Consider the following 14,765-nt stretch of genomic DNA (forward strand, 5'->3'; position numbering starts at 1 on the left):
CAACCCTGGAACTTCCAATTCCCACTCACTTCGAGCCTAGTATGCAGATTTACGGATAGGTGGCAAAATCAGCACCTTGTTAAAATCTAAAGCCTGATAGAATATGAACCCAGTTCTTAATCAGAGACTGTTCCTAGAGCTCTAACATAAAGAGAATGCAAGAATACTATGAAAAGGGACACAGTCATACTCTAAATCTAACCTCTCCTTCACTATTCTTGACCTCAATACAAACTGTGAGACAGTTGCAGTTTTTCGATGCAAAGTCAATGAACATCAAACTTTTCTTCTGGTTGCTCTGCCACTCCAAACTCCCTTCCATCTTCCTTACCTCTGGCCCTTATCAGAAAAGCCTTAGCCAGCTAGCTCATTTTTGGCGAGATATCTCAGACAGTCATGATCTGCACCACGATTAACTCTCAGTCTCTAATCCCAGTATTCATGCAAAGGACCCACCACTGTATATTACACCTTACCGGACAAAACTAGCGAACCACTTGGAAAGCTTGGGTATGGTTTCTGACTGCCTTATAGTTGTCCAAGTCAGCTCCTATTGGAAAATGCCTCTGGGGACTCAAACGAATGTTGTACTATATAAGGCCTTTCCGTCCTTACATTCTAAATGCTGTGTAGTTGTCCAATCGAAACATTTCACTCCTAAAAACTACCATCTTGATGACATTCAATCAAGACAGATATTGCCAATCAGACTGCCATTCTCCAGGCAGTAGTCCACTCTCTGAAAGTCTTTAAATAGGAGGATTGTAGGGGAATGCATTTTTGGTATGGTTACCCCTAGGTTTTTCAACTGATGATGCGTTTTTTTCTCAACTCTGAGAGTACACTTGGACTGCTAACCCTAAGCCTGTGCCCTGACGCTGAAGGGTATATTGAATTGGATGCACTCAACTGCAAAGGACTAGCTTACCTGTAAGTCCCTAATACACGGTGCCCTGCACTGCTATCCCAACTTTGCCATTGAAAGCAATGGCAAAGCTACCTCTTCCCCTGGACATGTGTGTAAGTAATGCCTCTGGCAGGCCTACCGAGCCCTAGAGGCACAAGGGAAAAATATGTCATAGGCAGAACATGTGCTTTACATGTCCTGAGAGTAAGGCATGTAAAATAGGCGATTGATCGGTTACACGCTGATCCCTCAGCTGTGCTAACTCCTGAACGATGCAACCAAAGTGGGCACTTCAAGGTATCAAACAACTCATTGCATTAAGCCCGACTTGTATCTCAAATCGAAATTAATGTCACTTTTTGCAGTGTGCAGCTTTAGCAAAGTTGCCGCTTTGCTGTCTTAAAAAACGTTTGTGCCTTCCTAGGCAAACATGAAGCCTGCTCCATGAGACAGCTTTCTGCTCTTCTGGAGAGACATCCGAACGACCGTCAGGAAGGAGAATAATATAGGGATTGCAGGCCATGGGGGGTGTCATCTCACTCCAGCAGGAAGCCACTTAGGTGTTAGCCCCAAAAGGGAGGCTTCAAAGGTGAAGCCACCTTTGAGGGGCAGATGTGGGACACCAGGGGGTTGGGCTGCCCCATTGTTGAAGTAGACATTCTGGCACTGGGAGCAGAGAGGGAAAACCAGTTGCTAACCCATTTCCCCAGGTGTGTGTAGCCCTGAGGTAGCCACACTCGGGAGTTGGGCTAGGCAGGTCTGAACACCGAGAGAGAGGTTTTGGGAGTGGACAGAATGATGCATCTGGGATCGCCAGATGCCACACTCCACAGAAATTGGTCACTAGGTGGGAGGAAACCTGGTAGCCCATTGGCTACCAACGGCATCATGTCCTGAGGACACTTTCCGAGCATGAAATAGGCAGCCCTGGAACTCAGACCTCAGATCTCGATCGACTGGGAAAAAGGACTGCACTGAGGGAACCAGCAAAGAGAGGCTGCACCTGCTGCACCTGGTGGCTAACAAATAGAGGGACTGTGCCTGACATTTCCTGCTTACGGTGAAGTCACTTCCAGAGCCTAGTCAAGTCAAGAGAACTCCAAGGGGCAGCTGACTGTGTTCACAGCACAGGGACACAACAGCTGAAGAAGCCAGCTGGGGCAAATTGGTAGCCCAAAGTTTTCAAGTGGCTGCAACTGCCATCATGCAGCACAGAGGGCAAACGCCTGACGCACAGAGGTGCGCCCATGTTTTCTGAACCCGGGAGTGCTGTCAGAGAGTTGCTGGGAACCTCAGAGAGAGAGTTATCATTTCAGGAAGGATTGGCCTTTGACCGTGTTAACAGGTGACTGGTAGTCCAGTGGCAACTGGACTTCGATCAGACCGGAGACGAATTTGTGGGACGTCGACCCTGCAACCAGGACCCCTGTTAGAAGCGGCTGTCTCTAGTTGGCAGAGGTATACACTTCTGACAAATAGGGACACACCTTTTCTAGTCAGGGCAAGGGGATCACACACTTAGATAACCCCTGCTCACCCCCTTGGTAGCTTGGCAAAGCAGACAGGCTTATCTCAGAGGCAGTGCGTTAAGCATTTATGACCACATACAGTAATAAAGTGAATACACTACAAATGGACACGACACAGTAGTATTATAAAAATAAGGATTTTTATATAAGGCTTAGCACAAGACCAAATAACGACAAAATATACCACAGTCTTAATAAATACTCTTGGAAGGAAAAATAATAATTCAAGCACGGTTTCTTCTTAGCACAAAGTCTTTAGTATCAAAAGCAACTCTTCTCTAAAACACAGTTCTTGGCAACAATGTAACCCACACGGGAGTCACACGACGTCGAGGCAAAGTTAATCCAAAGGTTCGGCGTCGACCGCGAGGAGCGCTACGTCGAGCCCGGAGTCGCACAGACCCCAACAACACAGTACCTTGGAAAAGTGAAGCACTCGATGATCAGCGGCGTCGAGATGTCCGGCGTCGCGTCTTCGGCGTCGATCGGGCCTCGGAGTCGGGGCGATCTGCAGCGGCGTCGACCGAAGTCAGGCGGGAGCAGCGCTCACGAGATGAAGCAGGATACGGCGTCGTCGATGTCGATGTTGCAAGAGTGAGCAGCGCTCACGGCGTCGAGAGGGCTCGAAGTCGATGCGATCAGCAGCGGTGCCGACACGAGGTCACTTGGAGCTGGAGCCGAACTCACTACTCACTGGCGTTGTTGCTGGCGTCGGTCGGGCCCGGCGTCGAGGAAGCGGGACACTGGAGCCGTTACTCACGATGTCGAGCTGGATTCGGCGGCGTCAGTCGGCGTTGAGATTGCTGGATTCTTTCAGAGGTGCTGGATTCACAAGTTCCAGCAAACAGCACTTTAAGCAGACGAAGTCCTTTGGCCCCGTGACTTCAACAGGAGACTGGCACTCTTCCAGCCCTTGGAGATTTTCTTAGCAAAGATTGAGAGTACACACACAGTTCCTCTCTCCTGGTTCCTTGGCAAAAATAAAGAAGCAATGCAGGATTCCCCCAACAAACAGCACTCTGGCAGAAGGGGTAGGCAGTCCTTAGATCAGCAGGCTTCTTGTCCTTGGTTCAGGTTTCCTTGTCAGAAGTGATCTGAATTCTTGGTTCAGGGGTCCTTCTCTTATACCCCTTTTTGGCTTTGATCCCTTTGTCCATGCAGGGGAATTTCCCCCCCATCTTGGGTTTGTTGTGGGTGTTGCCAGGCCGAAGCACCTGGCCTATTCACTGTGCAGGGCAGAGTCTTCAGCCGCCCAGCAGGAGCGGAGCCAGCATTGTCACTGGCAGGCAGGGCCATCAGTTGCCCGGCAGGAGGTGGGCCAGGAAAGTCCCAGGCAGGCACAGAGTCATCAGTCGCCTGGCAGGGGGGCGGAGCCAGCATTGTATCAGGCAGGGCAGGCTATCAGGAGCTACTCTTCCCCTACTCTCAAAGCAAATGCCCCACTCATCCCACACTGACTCATTCAGACCTCTGGAGCCACCCAGCTCCTGTCACACGCACACCAGAACCAGCAGAGACCGGTAGACAGTTAGACAAGAAAATAGCTACTTTCTAAAAGTGCTATTTTCAAACACAGAGTCCAAAAACCATCCACCCAAACGGATGCGTTATTAAACCCTGAGTTCAGGGATACCAAACTCGACATTGCACCATGCTCCCCGAGCCCGCTAGGATTATAGCATTAATAATCCTGGCAGCCCATTCTAACTGATGGAGAGCAGGTCACCTTACAATAGTGAAAAACGAATATGGCTGTAATTCACTAATAGGACATGCCAACCTTGTCAGGCTTGTCCTACCTTATGCTTACAATGCACCCTGCCCTCGGGCCTACCATAGGGGTGACTAACATGAAGTTAAGGGAAGGTTTAGGGACTGGCAAGTAGGTGTACTTGCGCAGTCTGCGTGACAGTACCAGACTGCACGTGGTCTAGCAATGGTAGACCTTCAGACATACTTTTACTAGGCCGCTCTTGTGGGTGGCACAACACGTGCTGCAGGCCCACTAGCAGCATTTGTATTTACAAGCCCTGGCACTCCTGGTGCACTCTACTAGGGACTGACAGTAAACCAAATAAGCCAAACATGGAATTCAATCAATACAGCAATTTCACATAGGGAGCACTTGCACTGTGGCACTGATCAGCAGTGGCACGGTGCCCAAAGCAATATACCAGCAAAAACATCGTAAACAGAGGAGGCAAACAGAAAAAATGGAGGAGAGACTCATGCCAATGATGCCAGGTCTAACAACCCCCCTCACCATCTTCAAGGATCCCTGCAGAAAGACCCCGCCAATTGAGTCACATCCACATCCTTAGAGCAGCTTCAACACCCTTCATCCCTTGCATCAGGACCAATCCATAGGAATCCATTGCAACACGAATAAGGTTACTGGAACTGTTGAAAGATTGCTTCTCCTGTTAAGGTAACTGTTCTTGAGGACCTTGCTGGTCCCCCTGACTAGCTCCCTGCCGAAGCAGGTCGCTCCAAGTACGTTGAACTGACCACATTGATTCTATTACAGGACCGGAGGCTTCAGATTATGCTTCTCATTCTTTACTGCAAATCTCACAGCAGCCAATGAAAATGCGTATTTTCTTTAAATAACAGTAAACAAACTACATATCCCATCATGACATGTATATAGGCACGCCCCCATTGTCCATAAGAACCCTTTGCGTGCGGCCATCTTCCTCTTTCTTTGCTGCTCACAGCGAGATAAGTGCACTTGTTCCCTCTATATGCTGTTTGGCATAGGGTTTTTGTTAACTGCTTATTATTGACTTACCGCATGTTTGTTGCGCGAGTATAGGGTATATATATCCACTTTAACTATCTTTGAGGGATTGTGCTTAGCAGGCAAGCGCGGGCCTTAGGGCGCGTCGCGTTGGTTCGCCGTAGTTGCTTCATTTGCATTCCTTTGTGGCTCAGACTCACGCGGTGCCACGTGTAGAGGTAGCGGTCGCTGACCGGGGGCAGACCGAGGACCGTATGTTTATGAGCCTGTTTCCCGGTGTCTCAGAGACTCCCTCACTTCAGTGCACTCCACGCGCATGCACAAGGGCTCCCCTGATCGCCCGATGACGCTACACGGACCGGGTGGCTCTCGGCGAACACGCGCTCCCCACAGCACTGAATTGGGCTGCTTTTTGGGCGTTTTCAGACGCGATTGGGCGCGAATTTCCAAGTAGTTTTACACGCAGTTAGGGACGGTCTTCTCTCTGCCTTGGATATCGCCTGCTCAAGGTAGTAAAATACAGGCCTAAGTTGAGTGTGCACACGCTCAGTGGATCATTATTTGGCCAGGGTCACTGACTCATCTGATTACAGCTTTGCTGAGGTTTTTTTTATAAGATTGAGACTTAGTGTGCAGGTGGGCTGCCCCCCTCCCCCCCCATTACCCTCCTTGTGGCTTGACAGGGGCTTATCAGGACCCTTTTATCATTGGGTTTCATTAATACCAGAGTTTTCACGCCACCCCCGATAATGGCTTAGTGGGAGCAGTACCCAGAGGAGTACGCCGAGGAGACATATGAAGAACAGCAGGAGGCTGTCTTGGAGGACAATTTAGTAAATGCTTTGGACGCTTCGGTCCAGTCCACGGTTAACAGGGCTATGGAGACCACAGTCCCACAAACGGTTCAACAGGCCCTAGCTGCAGCCCTACGCCCTATCAGGAAGCAACTGGAGGGCTTTGCTAAGAGACACGGCTATGACAAGCCGCAGAAGCATCTACAGCTAGCCAAAGCTCGTCTGACACTGTTAAGTGGCCACATGCACAAGCACTAGCGGAGTTGCCAGCCAGCGAGGCAGCTAACCATTCATATTCGGAGGGCAAGGCTAAAGCCAAGTGTAAGACCCATGCCGATACAGATACCGACACTGACACCACAAACACGGACACTGATACAGACACATCGGAGGAGTCTCCTCCTCCAAAAAAGGTGAAGACGCCTCAGCCAACTGGGGTGACACTTGTCAATACCCCATTCACCTTCGACCCTTCTGATATAATGCACCCCAGGTCCTCTGAATGGGTGCCTCCCACCGCGGTCGCAGCATACCTACATGAGAACCTTCGGAAGAGTTTCCCAAGAGAGGTGCGTAATCGCCTCAAATCGGAGTGTCCACGGCCGGAACTCCCGGACAAGGTGGCGGAAACGCCAGAGATTGATGCTAGCCTCTTGACCTTTGTCCGCAAATTTTCTAAAGACCCTAAGCGAGGTCTTGACCACGCATGGAGAGGATGCCAGGACAAAATGCTGGATGTGGTGGGTCCCTTAGCCAAGATCCTCGAGATGGCCTTAGCGGCCAAAGAATCCTCTACCCCAGTAGATCCGGATGTATTGGCAGGATGGACTCAGAGGGCCATATGCCTCATTGGCAACGCCAACTGCGCCATATCGTCCGAGAGACGAAAGTCTCTCTTAATCAAAATGGATAGTAACCTGACTGAGTTGGCAGAAGCAGAACCGGGACCCCTAGCAGCGGGTCAACTCTTTGGCGACAAATTCGTAAAGGACGTCTCAAAGTACGTTGGGACTTTCACGGCCTTGGATAAGGCCTAGACAGGGATCAAGAGAGCCCTTAGCCAGGGTGTTTTTAACAGGGCCGGACACGGCGGGGGTCGCTCGTCAGGCCGTGGAGGTCCCCAAGGCTCCCAAAGAGGGGATTTTGGTCGTGGACGAGCCAACTACGACTCCACCAGAGGCGGGACCTTCTACCCATCTCGCCAGAGGTTCAACAGGGGACGGTACCAGTCAAATACCAACAGAGCGAACTTCAAGGCTCAGCATAACACAGGTGAGCGTTTCAGACCTTTCTCTTCTTCTGTTGGGGGGTCGTACTCAACACTGCCTGCGGCAGTGGCAGGATTTAACGCAGGTCGCCTGGGTGTTACAGACAGTGCAGGGTTTTCACTTAGAGTTTTACTCTTGTCCTGTTCAATCAGGTACGCCTGCAGATCTCCATTTTACCCAACAAGATCGCAGCTTTATCGAGGCGGAGATCATGGGGTTGCTGCAGAAGCGGGCGATAGCACCAATCATCCAAGGGCCTCGCGGCTTCTGCAGCAACATCTTTATTGTACAAAAGAAAGGAGGTGGGAACAGACTGGTTCTGAACCTCAGGGATTTCAATCAATTTCTAATGTACAATCACTTCAAGATGGAAGGCATCCATCTTTTAACGGACTTGCTTCAGGAAGGGGACTGGATGGTCAGGTTGGACTTCAAAGACGCTTACCTCTCCATTCCCATCTTTCCTCCGCATTGCAGGTACCTACAGTTCAGTTGGAATGGCCAATGGTACGAATATTTGGCTATGCCTTTTGGTCTCTCCTCAGCTCCTTGGTGTTTCACCAAGATAATGAAGCCGATTGTGGCTCATCTACGGGAGAGAGGGATACGTCTTATAATTTATCTGGACGACATCCTGATTATGGCACAGAGTAAACAGGTTCTTCTGCAACACCTCGCCCTTACGACGATGCTGCTTCAAACATTAGGGTTTGTCAACAATCCAAAGAAATCAGTGATCATTCCTACTCAGATAATAGAGTTCCTGGGTTTCACGATAGACTCGATGTCGACCCAGCTGTGCCTTCCAAAGGCGAAACTGAAGGATCTCAAGAAGGAGATCCGGAAGTTGTTGAGCAACCAGACAGTAACTCTCAGGGCGATTGCCAGAGTAGTAGGGATTTTGGCATCATCTGTCCAAGCGATATTTCCGGGCCCTCTTCACTACAGGGCCCTGCAAAGCCTAAAGATCAGACATCTTCAGAAGGGATTATCCTATTCGGACGTCATCCCTCTATCAGAGGAGGTACGGGCCGAGCTACAATGGACGCTAGGCCATGTGGACGCCTGGAACGGAAGAGCGATTTTCGGCTCCCAACCAGAAGTCATAATCAAGTCCGACGGCAGCCGGTGGGGCTGGCGGGCGCGCTGCGGAGACATCTCCACAGGTGGCAGATGGTCTCCACAAGAGCTTGCCTTGCATATAAATTGCTTGGAACTGCTCGCAGGGTCGTTCGCCGTGCGGACGTTATCGCCGAGGCAGACCTCTTGTTGTATCCTCCTGCGCATGGACAAAGTGTCGGCAGTGAGGTACATCAACAAGTTGGGCGGCACGAGGTTGTCGCTTCTTGTGCAGATAGCCAAGGATTTTTGGCATTATTGCCTGACGTATCAAATATCGGTAATAGCGGAATATCTTCCGGGTCGGTCCAATCAGGTAGCGGATTGGAACTCGAGGTACCTCAGGGATTACAGCGACTGGAGTTGCTTCCAGAGGTCTTTCAGTGAATACAGAGAATTTGGGGTCCATTCCAGACGGACCTCTTTGCCTCCAGGTTAACATACCAACTCCCGTGGTTCTTCAGCTGGAGGCCGGACCCGCTGGCGAAAGCGACCGATGCCTTTCTTCAGGATTGGTCGAAGGCAATTCAATATGCCTTTCCCCCTTCATGCTGATACCCAGAGTAATGTCGCAGGTGATCAGACAACGGGCGGAGATAGTTATGGTGACGCCATGGTGGACGTCCCAGTCGTGGTTCCCCAAGTTATTGCAGTGGAGTTGCGACCTCCCCAGACTCCTTCCGGAGTCGGAGGTGCTATTGCTGGGCCCTCATCAGGAACGACACCCACTGATAGTGGAAGGCAGGCTTCAGCTGATGGCTTGGAGGCTTCCAGGGAGCAGTGGCAACTGCCAGGGGTTTCGAGCAGGACTTCCGATTTTATCAGGCAGGCCTGGGCACCATCCACAAGAAAACGGCATTCCTCGGCCTTTTAACTAGGAAACAATTATCGGCCAAGTTGGCCATGCTACTTTGCCTTTCTGCATGCAGACGTTCGTCGGACGTGCGAGCTCTCGACGTTACAGGTGGAGTATTTACTCCGGAAGGAGTTTCTTTTACCATTACAGGACGCACCAAAACAATGTCACGTCATATTAGTTATAATGCATTTAATGATAATGAAAAATTATGTGTGGTACGATGTTTGAAGACATATGAGGAATGCACAAAGGCCCTCAGGGCTGTTCACAGTTGTTAATTGCTTTGCAAAAACCTTTTAAAGCTGTGGCGGCCGCCACCATTGCCAGATGGCTTCGTTATGTTATGAAAGAAGCTGGCATTGACATCACCATATTCGGTGCTCATTCTGTAAGAGGCGCTATGGCGTCAAAATCTTTTAGGTTGGGTTCCAGCATTCAGGACATTATGCGTAGCGCAGACTACTTTTAAGACGTATTATTATAAGCCGGTGGGGGATATTACCTCTGTTGTTTTCAATGAGCGTTAAACTAGCATAATCTGAAGCCTCCGGTCCTGTAATAGAATCAAAAATTAGCTAGCATTCGCGCCGAGAATTTTCAATTCTATTAAGGACACGGAGGCGAGGATTATCCCACCCGGCTTGGTTATGTGTAACAGCTTGCCCACCCAGTTGTTTTCGGTGGTTACGGTTTCATCTCCTTTGTTTCAGGATCAGTCAAGAAATCTGACTAAACGCAGAAGACTGCCAGGATATTCAACCTGAGGAGGACGTTCTTTCTTCCATGTTGGAGGAGTTATGATGTTATTCAAGTTATTTTGGAGTTGTTCACTACAAAGAAAGAGGAAGATGGCCGCACGCAAAGGGTTCTTATGGACAATGGGGGCGTGCCTATATACATGTCATGATGGGATATGTAGTTTGTTTACTGTTATTTAATGAAAATACGCATTTTCATTGGCTGCTGTGAGATTTGCAGTAAAGAATGAGAAGCATAATCCTCGCCTCCGTGTCCTTAATAGAATTGAAAATTCTTGGCGCGAATGCTAGCTAATTTTTGATTCTTACATACGTTTTCTTTGAAAAAGTTTGTGTCCAAATCGTTGACTTTGCCAAGGCTTGTTAGCAGTTCAGTGAAATAGCTTTGATTTATTATTGCTTGTAAAATCCATATCTCTGGAACCCTCCAGTGGATCTTTTTGATTCTACTGTCTAAATTCTTATAAAAATACAGTCTATTTTTATAAATTGGTGTCAGATTTCTTATATGTCGTATCGATTCCTTCTTCAAGTGTTTTAGTGCTGTTTAAATGCTGAACACGTGTTCCTCTATGCAAGCCTTGCTGCTCAGAGCCACAGTTACCCCAGCATTGAACTGAGGGTTTGACAGATGAAACCAAAGGGATTTAAAGGGGTTGGTCAGTGCCTTACACTGTGGGGTTGCACTACCACAGAATATAATACATCCCATTTACTGACAAGGAACAAAAGGCACGAGTCACCATACATTTTCTGCTGCCTTCAGCAGGATCCATCTCAAGGTTATGCTTGAAAACCTAAGCAAATGCATGGATATGGGCAAATAGTATCCAAATAGTTCTCCTCCTACGAGATGCATCTCTTTTGTAGCTTAAATTACAAGGTTCACTCACATGCCCAGCCTCCTCTTGACAGGCATACCAGCAGTGTCCATTCTTGACCCTACACCCTATGAGCTATACTTTGAGCAACTTTGTGACTTTCTCTGTGGTTCTGGCAAATCGCACATTATACATGCTACCGATAGGAAGCTGCCGTTAAAAGTTCCTCTCCTGCCAACATCATATCTCACTCTCTCCCACCCTAGTGTAATTTCATGCTTGGCTGGCTCAATACCATCTGAACTTAAATTCCCATAAAACAAGTCTCTTCTCATCTTCCAACCCATGATCATCTACTTGAACATAATGGGCATACTACTTCACCACTTTTGAAAGTAATCCCGTACAACCTACTGCAAACATCTCCTAGTAATCACACACACTAGGTCTATAAATATAACATGGCAAGAACACCCAGTTTCAGTTTAGGCTTTTGAGAGGGAAATATATAATTGATTCCTACAAAATGCTACGGCAGCAGAGTTTATTATAACAAATATTTTCCGTCGCCAACTACAGAAATACAGTCACTTAGTTTGATCAATAAAAAGGAAATATTTCAGTTCCAAGATCCATTTTCCCATTAATTCCACTAAAGTGGCCTTCAACACAATCCAAGAATACACTATTATCAGGGTCATTCTAAATGAAGTTAAGCTTTGTTTTGTTGCTTGGAACACTCTCAATGTTCATTTTCGATTAAGTGAGGCTATTGGGCAAGAGACAGCCAATGTCAGCTTGCTCCTTTATAGACATTATTCACACCTACCTTTCAGTCAGAGGTGACTTTTACATCCTTCAGAATTGACGTTAGTGAGCTGCCACAGAAATTCTGATAAACATTAAACCTTCAATCTCACAAAAGGACAAGTGCACAGGAACAATTTTAAAATCCTTAGCTGAAATGGTCTATTCAAAGATCCAAGTCATTCATCTTTGTCTTTAGCTATTGTTCCTACAAAGCTTAGGACCGCTATAGTAAGACCACTACTTAAAGGCATATTCAAATCTGCTGGACCCTTGAAATGTTTGTTCCATTTCATTACTCCTTTTATTGCAAAGCTCACGGAGAGCTTACACCTGGGAGCTTCAAATGTCAGTGCAGGACAACAAATCCTGTTCCCTTCTGGGTTTCTGAAGCCAATCTGCAGTCTTCCGGAGAATTAGATCCTTGATTGCTTTACACCGATGTAACGTCTTCCAAGGAATTTGGGGGTGCGACGATGCAAATAGGATCTAAGGCAGGGTCGGATTGGTAATGAGAGCACTCGGGCAATCCCCGAGGGATCGGTATCCGTAATCCAGGTGTGGGCTGCTTTTTTTTAGCAGTCTGGGGGCCTATTTGGGTGGTTGCTGCCAGCGGGTGCCTGAGTGGCCTTTCTGGGAGTCCATTACCTCCCCTTTATCAATGGGAAGAGGTGTCACTCCCTTTCACTTGCTGGGCAGGTCCATTAACATATGCATATTGAGCGGGGCAGGGTGCCTGAGCAAAAGTGGCCCTACTTGTTTTCAGGTGTGTTTCACTAGTGTAAACTAATCAGTGCCTTTTTTACCCCCCCCCCCCCTCCTTTTCTTTTAAATACAATTTCGCTGAAGCAGTTTTGCCAAAAGGCAATATGCAAATGTTGACCACTTTTTTTTAGCATGCCTGGGTCGATTTTTAATCCCAATCCAACCCTAGTATTGGCCAATGCCCGTAGAGCCCAGTGTGGACCTGTTGAGTTCCCTTTAAATCCACCAAGGTCAGAAAGGTAAATGGTCAACTCTGGCAGTTTTCGTCCTATGGAGACTGGTATCATCAGAAAATGTTTTGCTGAGATATTTTAACCTCGAGCCAAGCTCCTACGGGACCGTGAATATCTCCTTTACGCAAGATATGCACTTAAATAAAAAAGTCATCCAAGATACCGGACTTAAACCTTTTCTGTACCTCTGTGTAATTTAACATAATGTTCTTTAAAAAAAGATTTTTTGGGTGGGGGAGGTATTAAGTTGTTTACTCATAAGTCTAGTTGTCACAACCAGCAGGAGCAAGACTGTGATGGAATCCCATCTGCCTCGCCTCCCAGTACCGACATGAGTAGAAATAACAGAGTGATTTACACACGTAGTATTCGTTGTCTCAGTGTAATTTGTATATAATGTAAAGTGCTCCGACACCCTACACTGCTATGAGGAACACTAGAAAACAAATGAAACACATGAAAGATTAGTGCCCTTTAATTTCAGGTGCTTTGCAGCAGATTCAAGATTTTCTTACAGTTTCTCGTTGCTCATATGGGTGTAACTTCTGGTATTTATAAGTTTGCATAGACTCCATTCATTTAATTTATTTGCGAGAAAGTGTCACGCATTTGGCCGTTGAATGTCACTCATTAGTACACTGAAACTATGAAAATGTCACACATAAGCAATCTCAAACCTTGGCAACAATGCAGTGACTCTCTCCACGCACAGAAGCCCGCCTTTACCACATTCCCGAATGTACAGTGGGAGTGTCATTTCCAAACGAACAAAGTAGAATCCCAGGACTTTCGCAGAGGAAAGCTTAAAACTCCTGTGTAGAAGCTTGGCATTATGTCACCCACCACCTTCTCAGTCATACTCCACTGTGTACAACGTCATTCTCCTCTCCATTACCCCTAAGCAGTTTTTACATAAAAGACACCAGCTCTCACCTGCTAGCAGGTTCTCATAAAGCTTCAGCGGACCCCGGAGGATGTAAAGCAAGAAGAGTACCATAAATAGCCAAAGCACCCACAAATACGTCCAGCACCAGCTCATATTGTACCGCGCTCTCCGCAGCAGCCCTTCAGGCTGAAGGGCATCACTTCCTTGCCGCGGAGACCCGCTGCTCTTGTTTTCTGCCATCATGAACATTTGTAAACACAACTGAAGCGTGGGCATAAAAGAAGGACGACACGTGGAGAGAGCTCGCCGATCATAGAAATAGAAGAAATCCTACTTACGCAAAGCTTTGAAGGCTTTAAAAAGAGAAACAATGTGAAACACAGGACTCTGACTAGATAAGTATTAATTTAGAGGAGGGTTGTATCTCTGTGTTACATCTCACATGCTATGTTAACCTTTTTTCTGTCACCCAAACATGAAGCAAATGTTTCACTTCCCTCGTTTGTCCAGTTAAATTACTTGGTTTTGATCTTATTTAGTGTACTTAACTTATGTTCTCGCAATTCCTTGAGCAGTGAATTGCCCGCATGGACAATGCCTCTTACTTTGTTCAAGGGATGGGTTTCTGGCAGAGGTTAGTAGTTCGGGTGTGCTGCCATCCACGGGGCGTTACTTTGCCACACCCACTCCTGGCGTAATTTGTAGTGATATGGAAGATCAAATATTGGTCAGCAGTGGTGCTGATATTGCTTGGGACCAACCAGTTATTTTTGTGAAGTTGGCTCCACATCAAAATATATATTATATGATGCTTTTTCTCCTAGTCGTGCAGTACAACTATCTATACTAAATGCCTGAGGCAAAACGCAACTAAATTGGCAGCTTTTTGAATAGATATATAATCAGTACATAAACTGGGAACTAAGAGCTGACAAGGATGTTCTTATTAATTCATGTGCTCTAGAAGAGCATATTTTTTTCTTTGCAGTTTTTATATAGCGCAAACTTACACGAAAGCATCAGAACACTTTACATGAACACCAGATTACATTAAGCAAAACAATACGCAGAACTGTTCTAGTAAGCCATACCCACCTGCCTGGCTATCATACAAGGAGGGCCACTGGAATTATGTGATTGCGCAGCCGCAGCATTTTTCTTTTAATTATAGAATTGCCACATTTGCCACATGCTCCAACATCTGCTGCATAAGCTGTAGATTTTATCCCCAAAAAATATTTGTTTCTAGCTCAAACGGTTCAAAAGTTACAAAAAATGC

General features: G+C 47.2%; 1 protein-coding gene and 1 long non-coding RNA gene across 4 annotated transcripts in view; one reads left to right on the top strand and one right to left on the bottom strand.

The window, feature by feature from the left end:
- Nucleotides 1-10,177, top strand: part of LOC144755490 (uncharacterized) — a 35,495-nt gene extending 25,318 nt beyond the window's left edge. Inside the window, exon 3 of the long non-coding RNA XR_013594903.1 lies at nt 9,927-10,177. This is a non-coding gene — a long non-coding RNA (uncharacterized LOC144755490). The remainder of the gene's footprint in view (nt 1-9,926) is intronic.
- The window catches only part of ST7L (suppression of tumorigenicity 7 like), a 1,501,068-nt gene extending 1,487,298 nt beyond the window's left edge, over nt 1-13,770 (bottom strand). For all 3 annotated transcript variants that reach the window (XR_013594902.1, XM_078644466.1, XM_078644467.1), the window contains exon 1: nt 13,534-13,770. Coding sequence is in view for 2 of the 3 variants with exons in the window: in XM_078644466.1 (XP_078500592.1) it covers nt 13,534-13,762 (229 nt within the window). In the remaining variant the exon portion in view is untranslated. The remainder of the gene's footprint in view (nt 1-13,533) is intronic.
- Between the last annotated feature and the right edge of the window lie 995 nt (nt 13,771-14,765).

The sequence above is a fragment of the Lissotriton helveticus genome, chromosome 5_1, assembly GCF_964261635.1.
Source record: "Lissotriton helveticus chromosome 5_1, aLisHel1.1, whole genome shotgun sequence".
Classification (NCBI taxonomy): domain Eukaryota; kingdom Metazoa; phylum Chordata; class Amphibia; order Caudata; family Salamandridae; genus Lissotriton; species Lissotriton helveticus.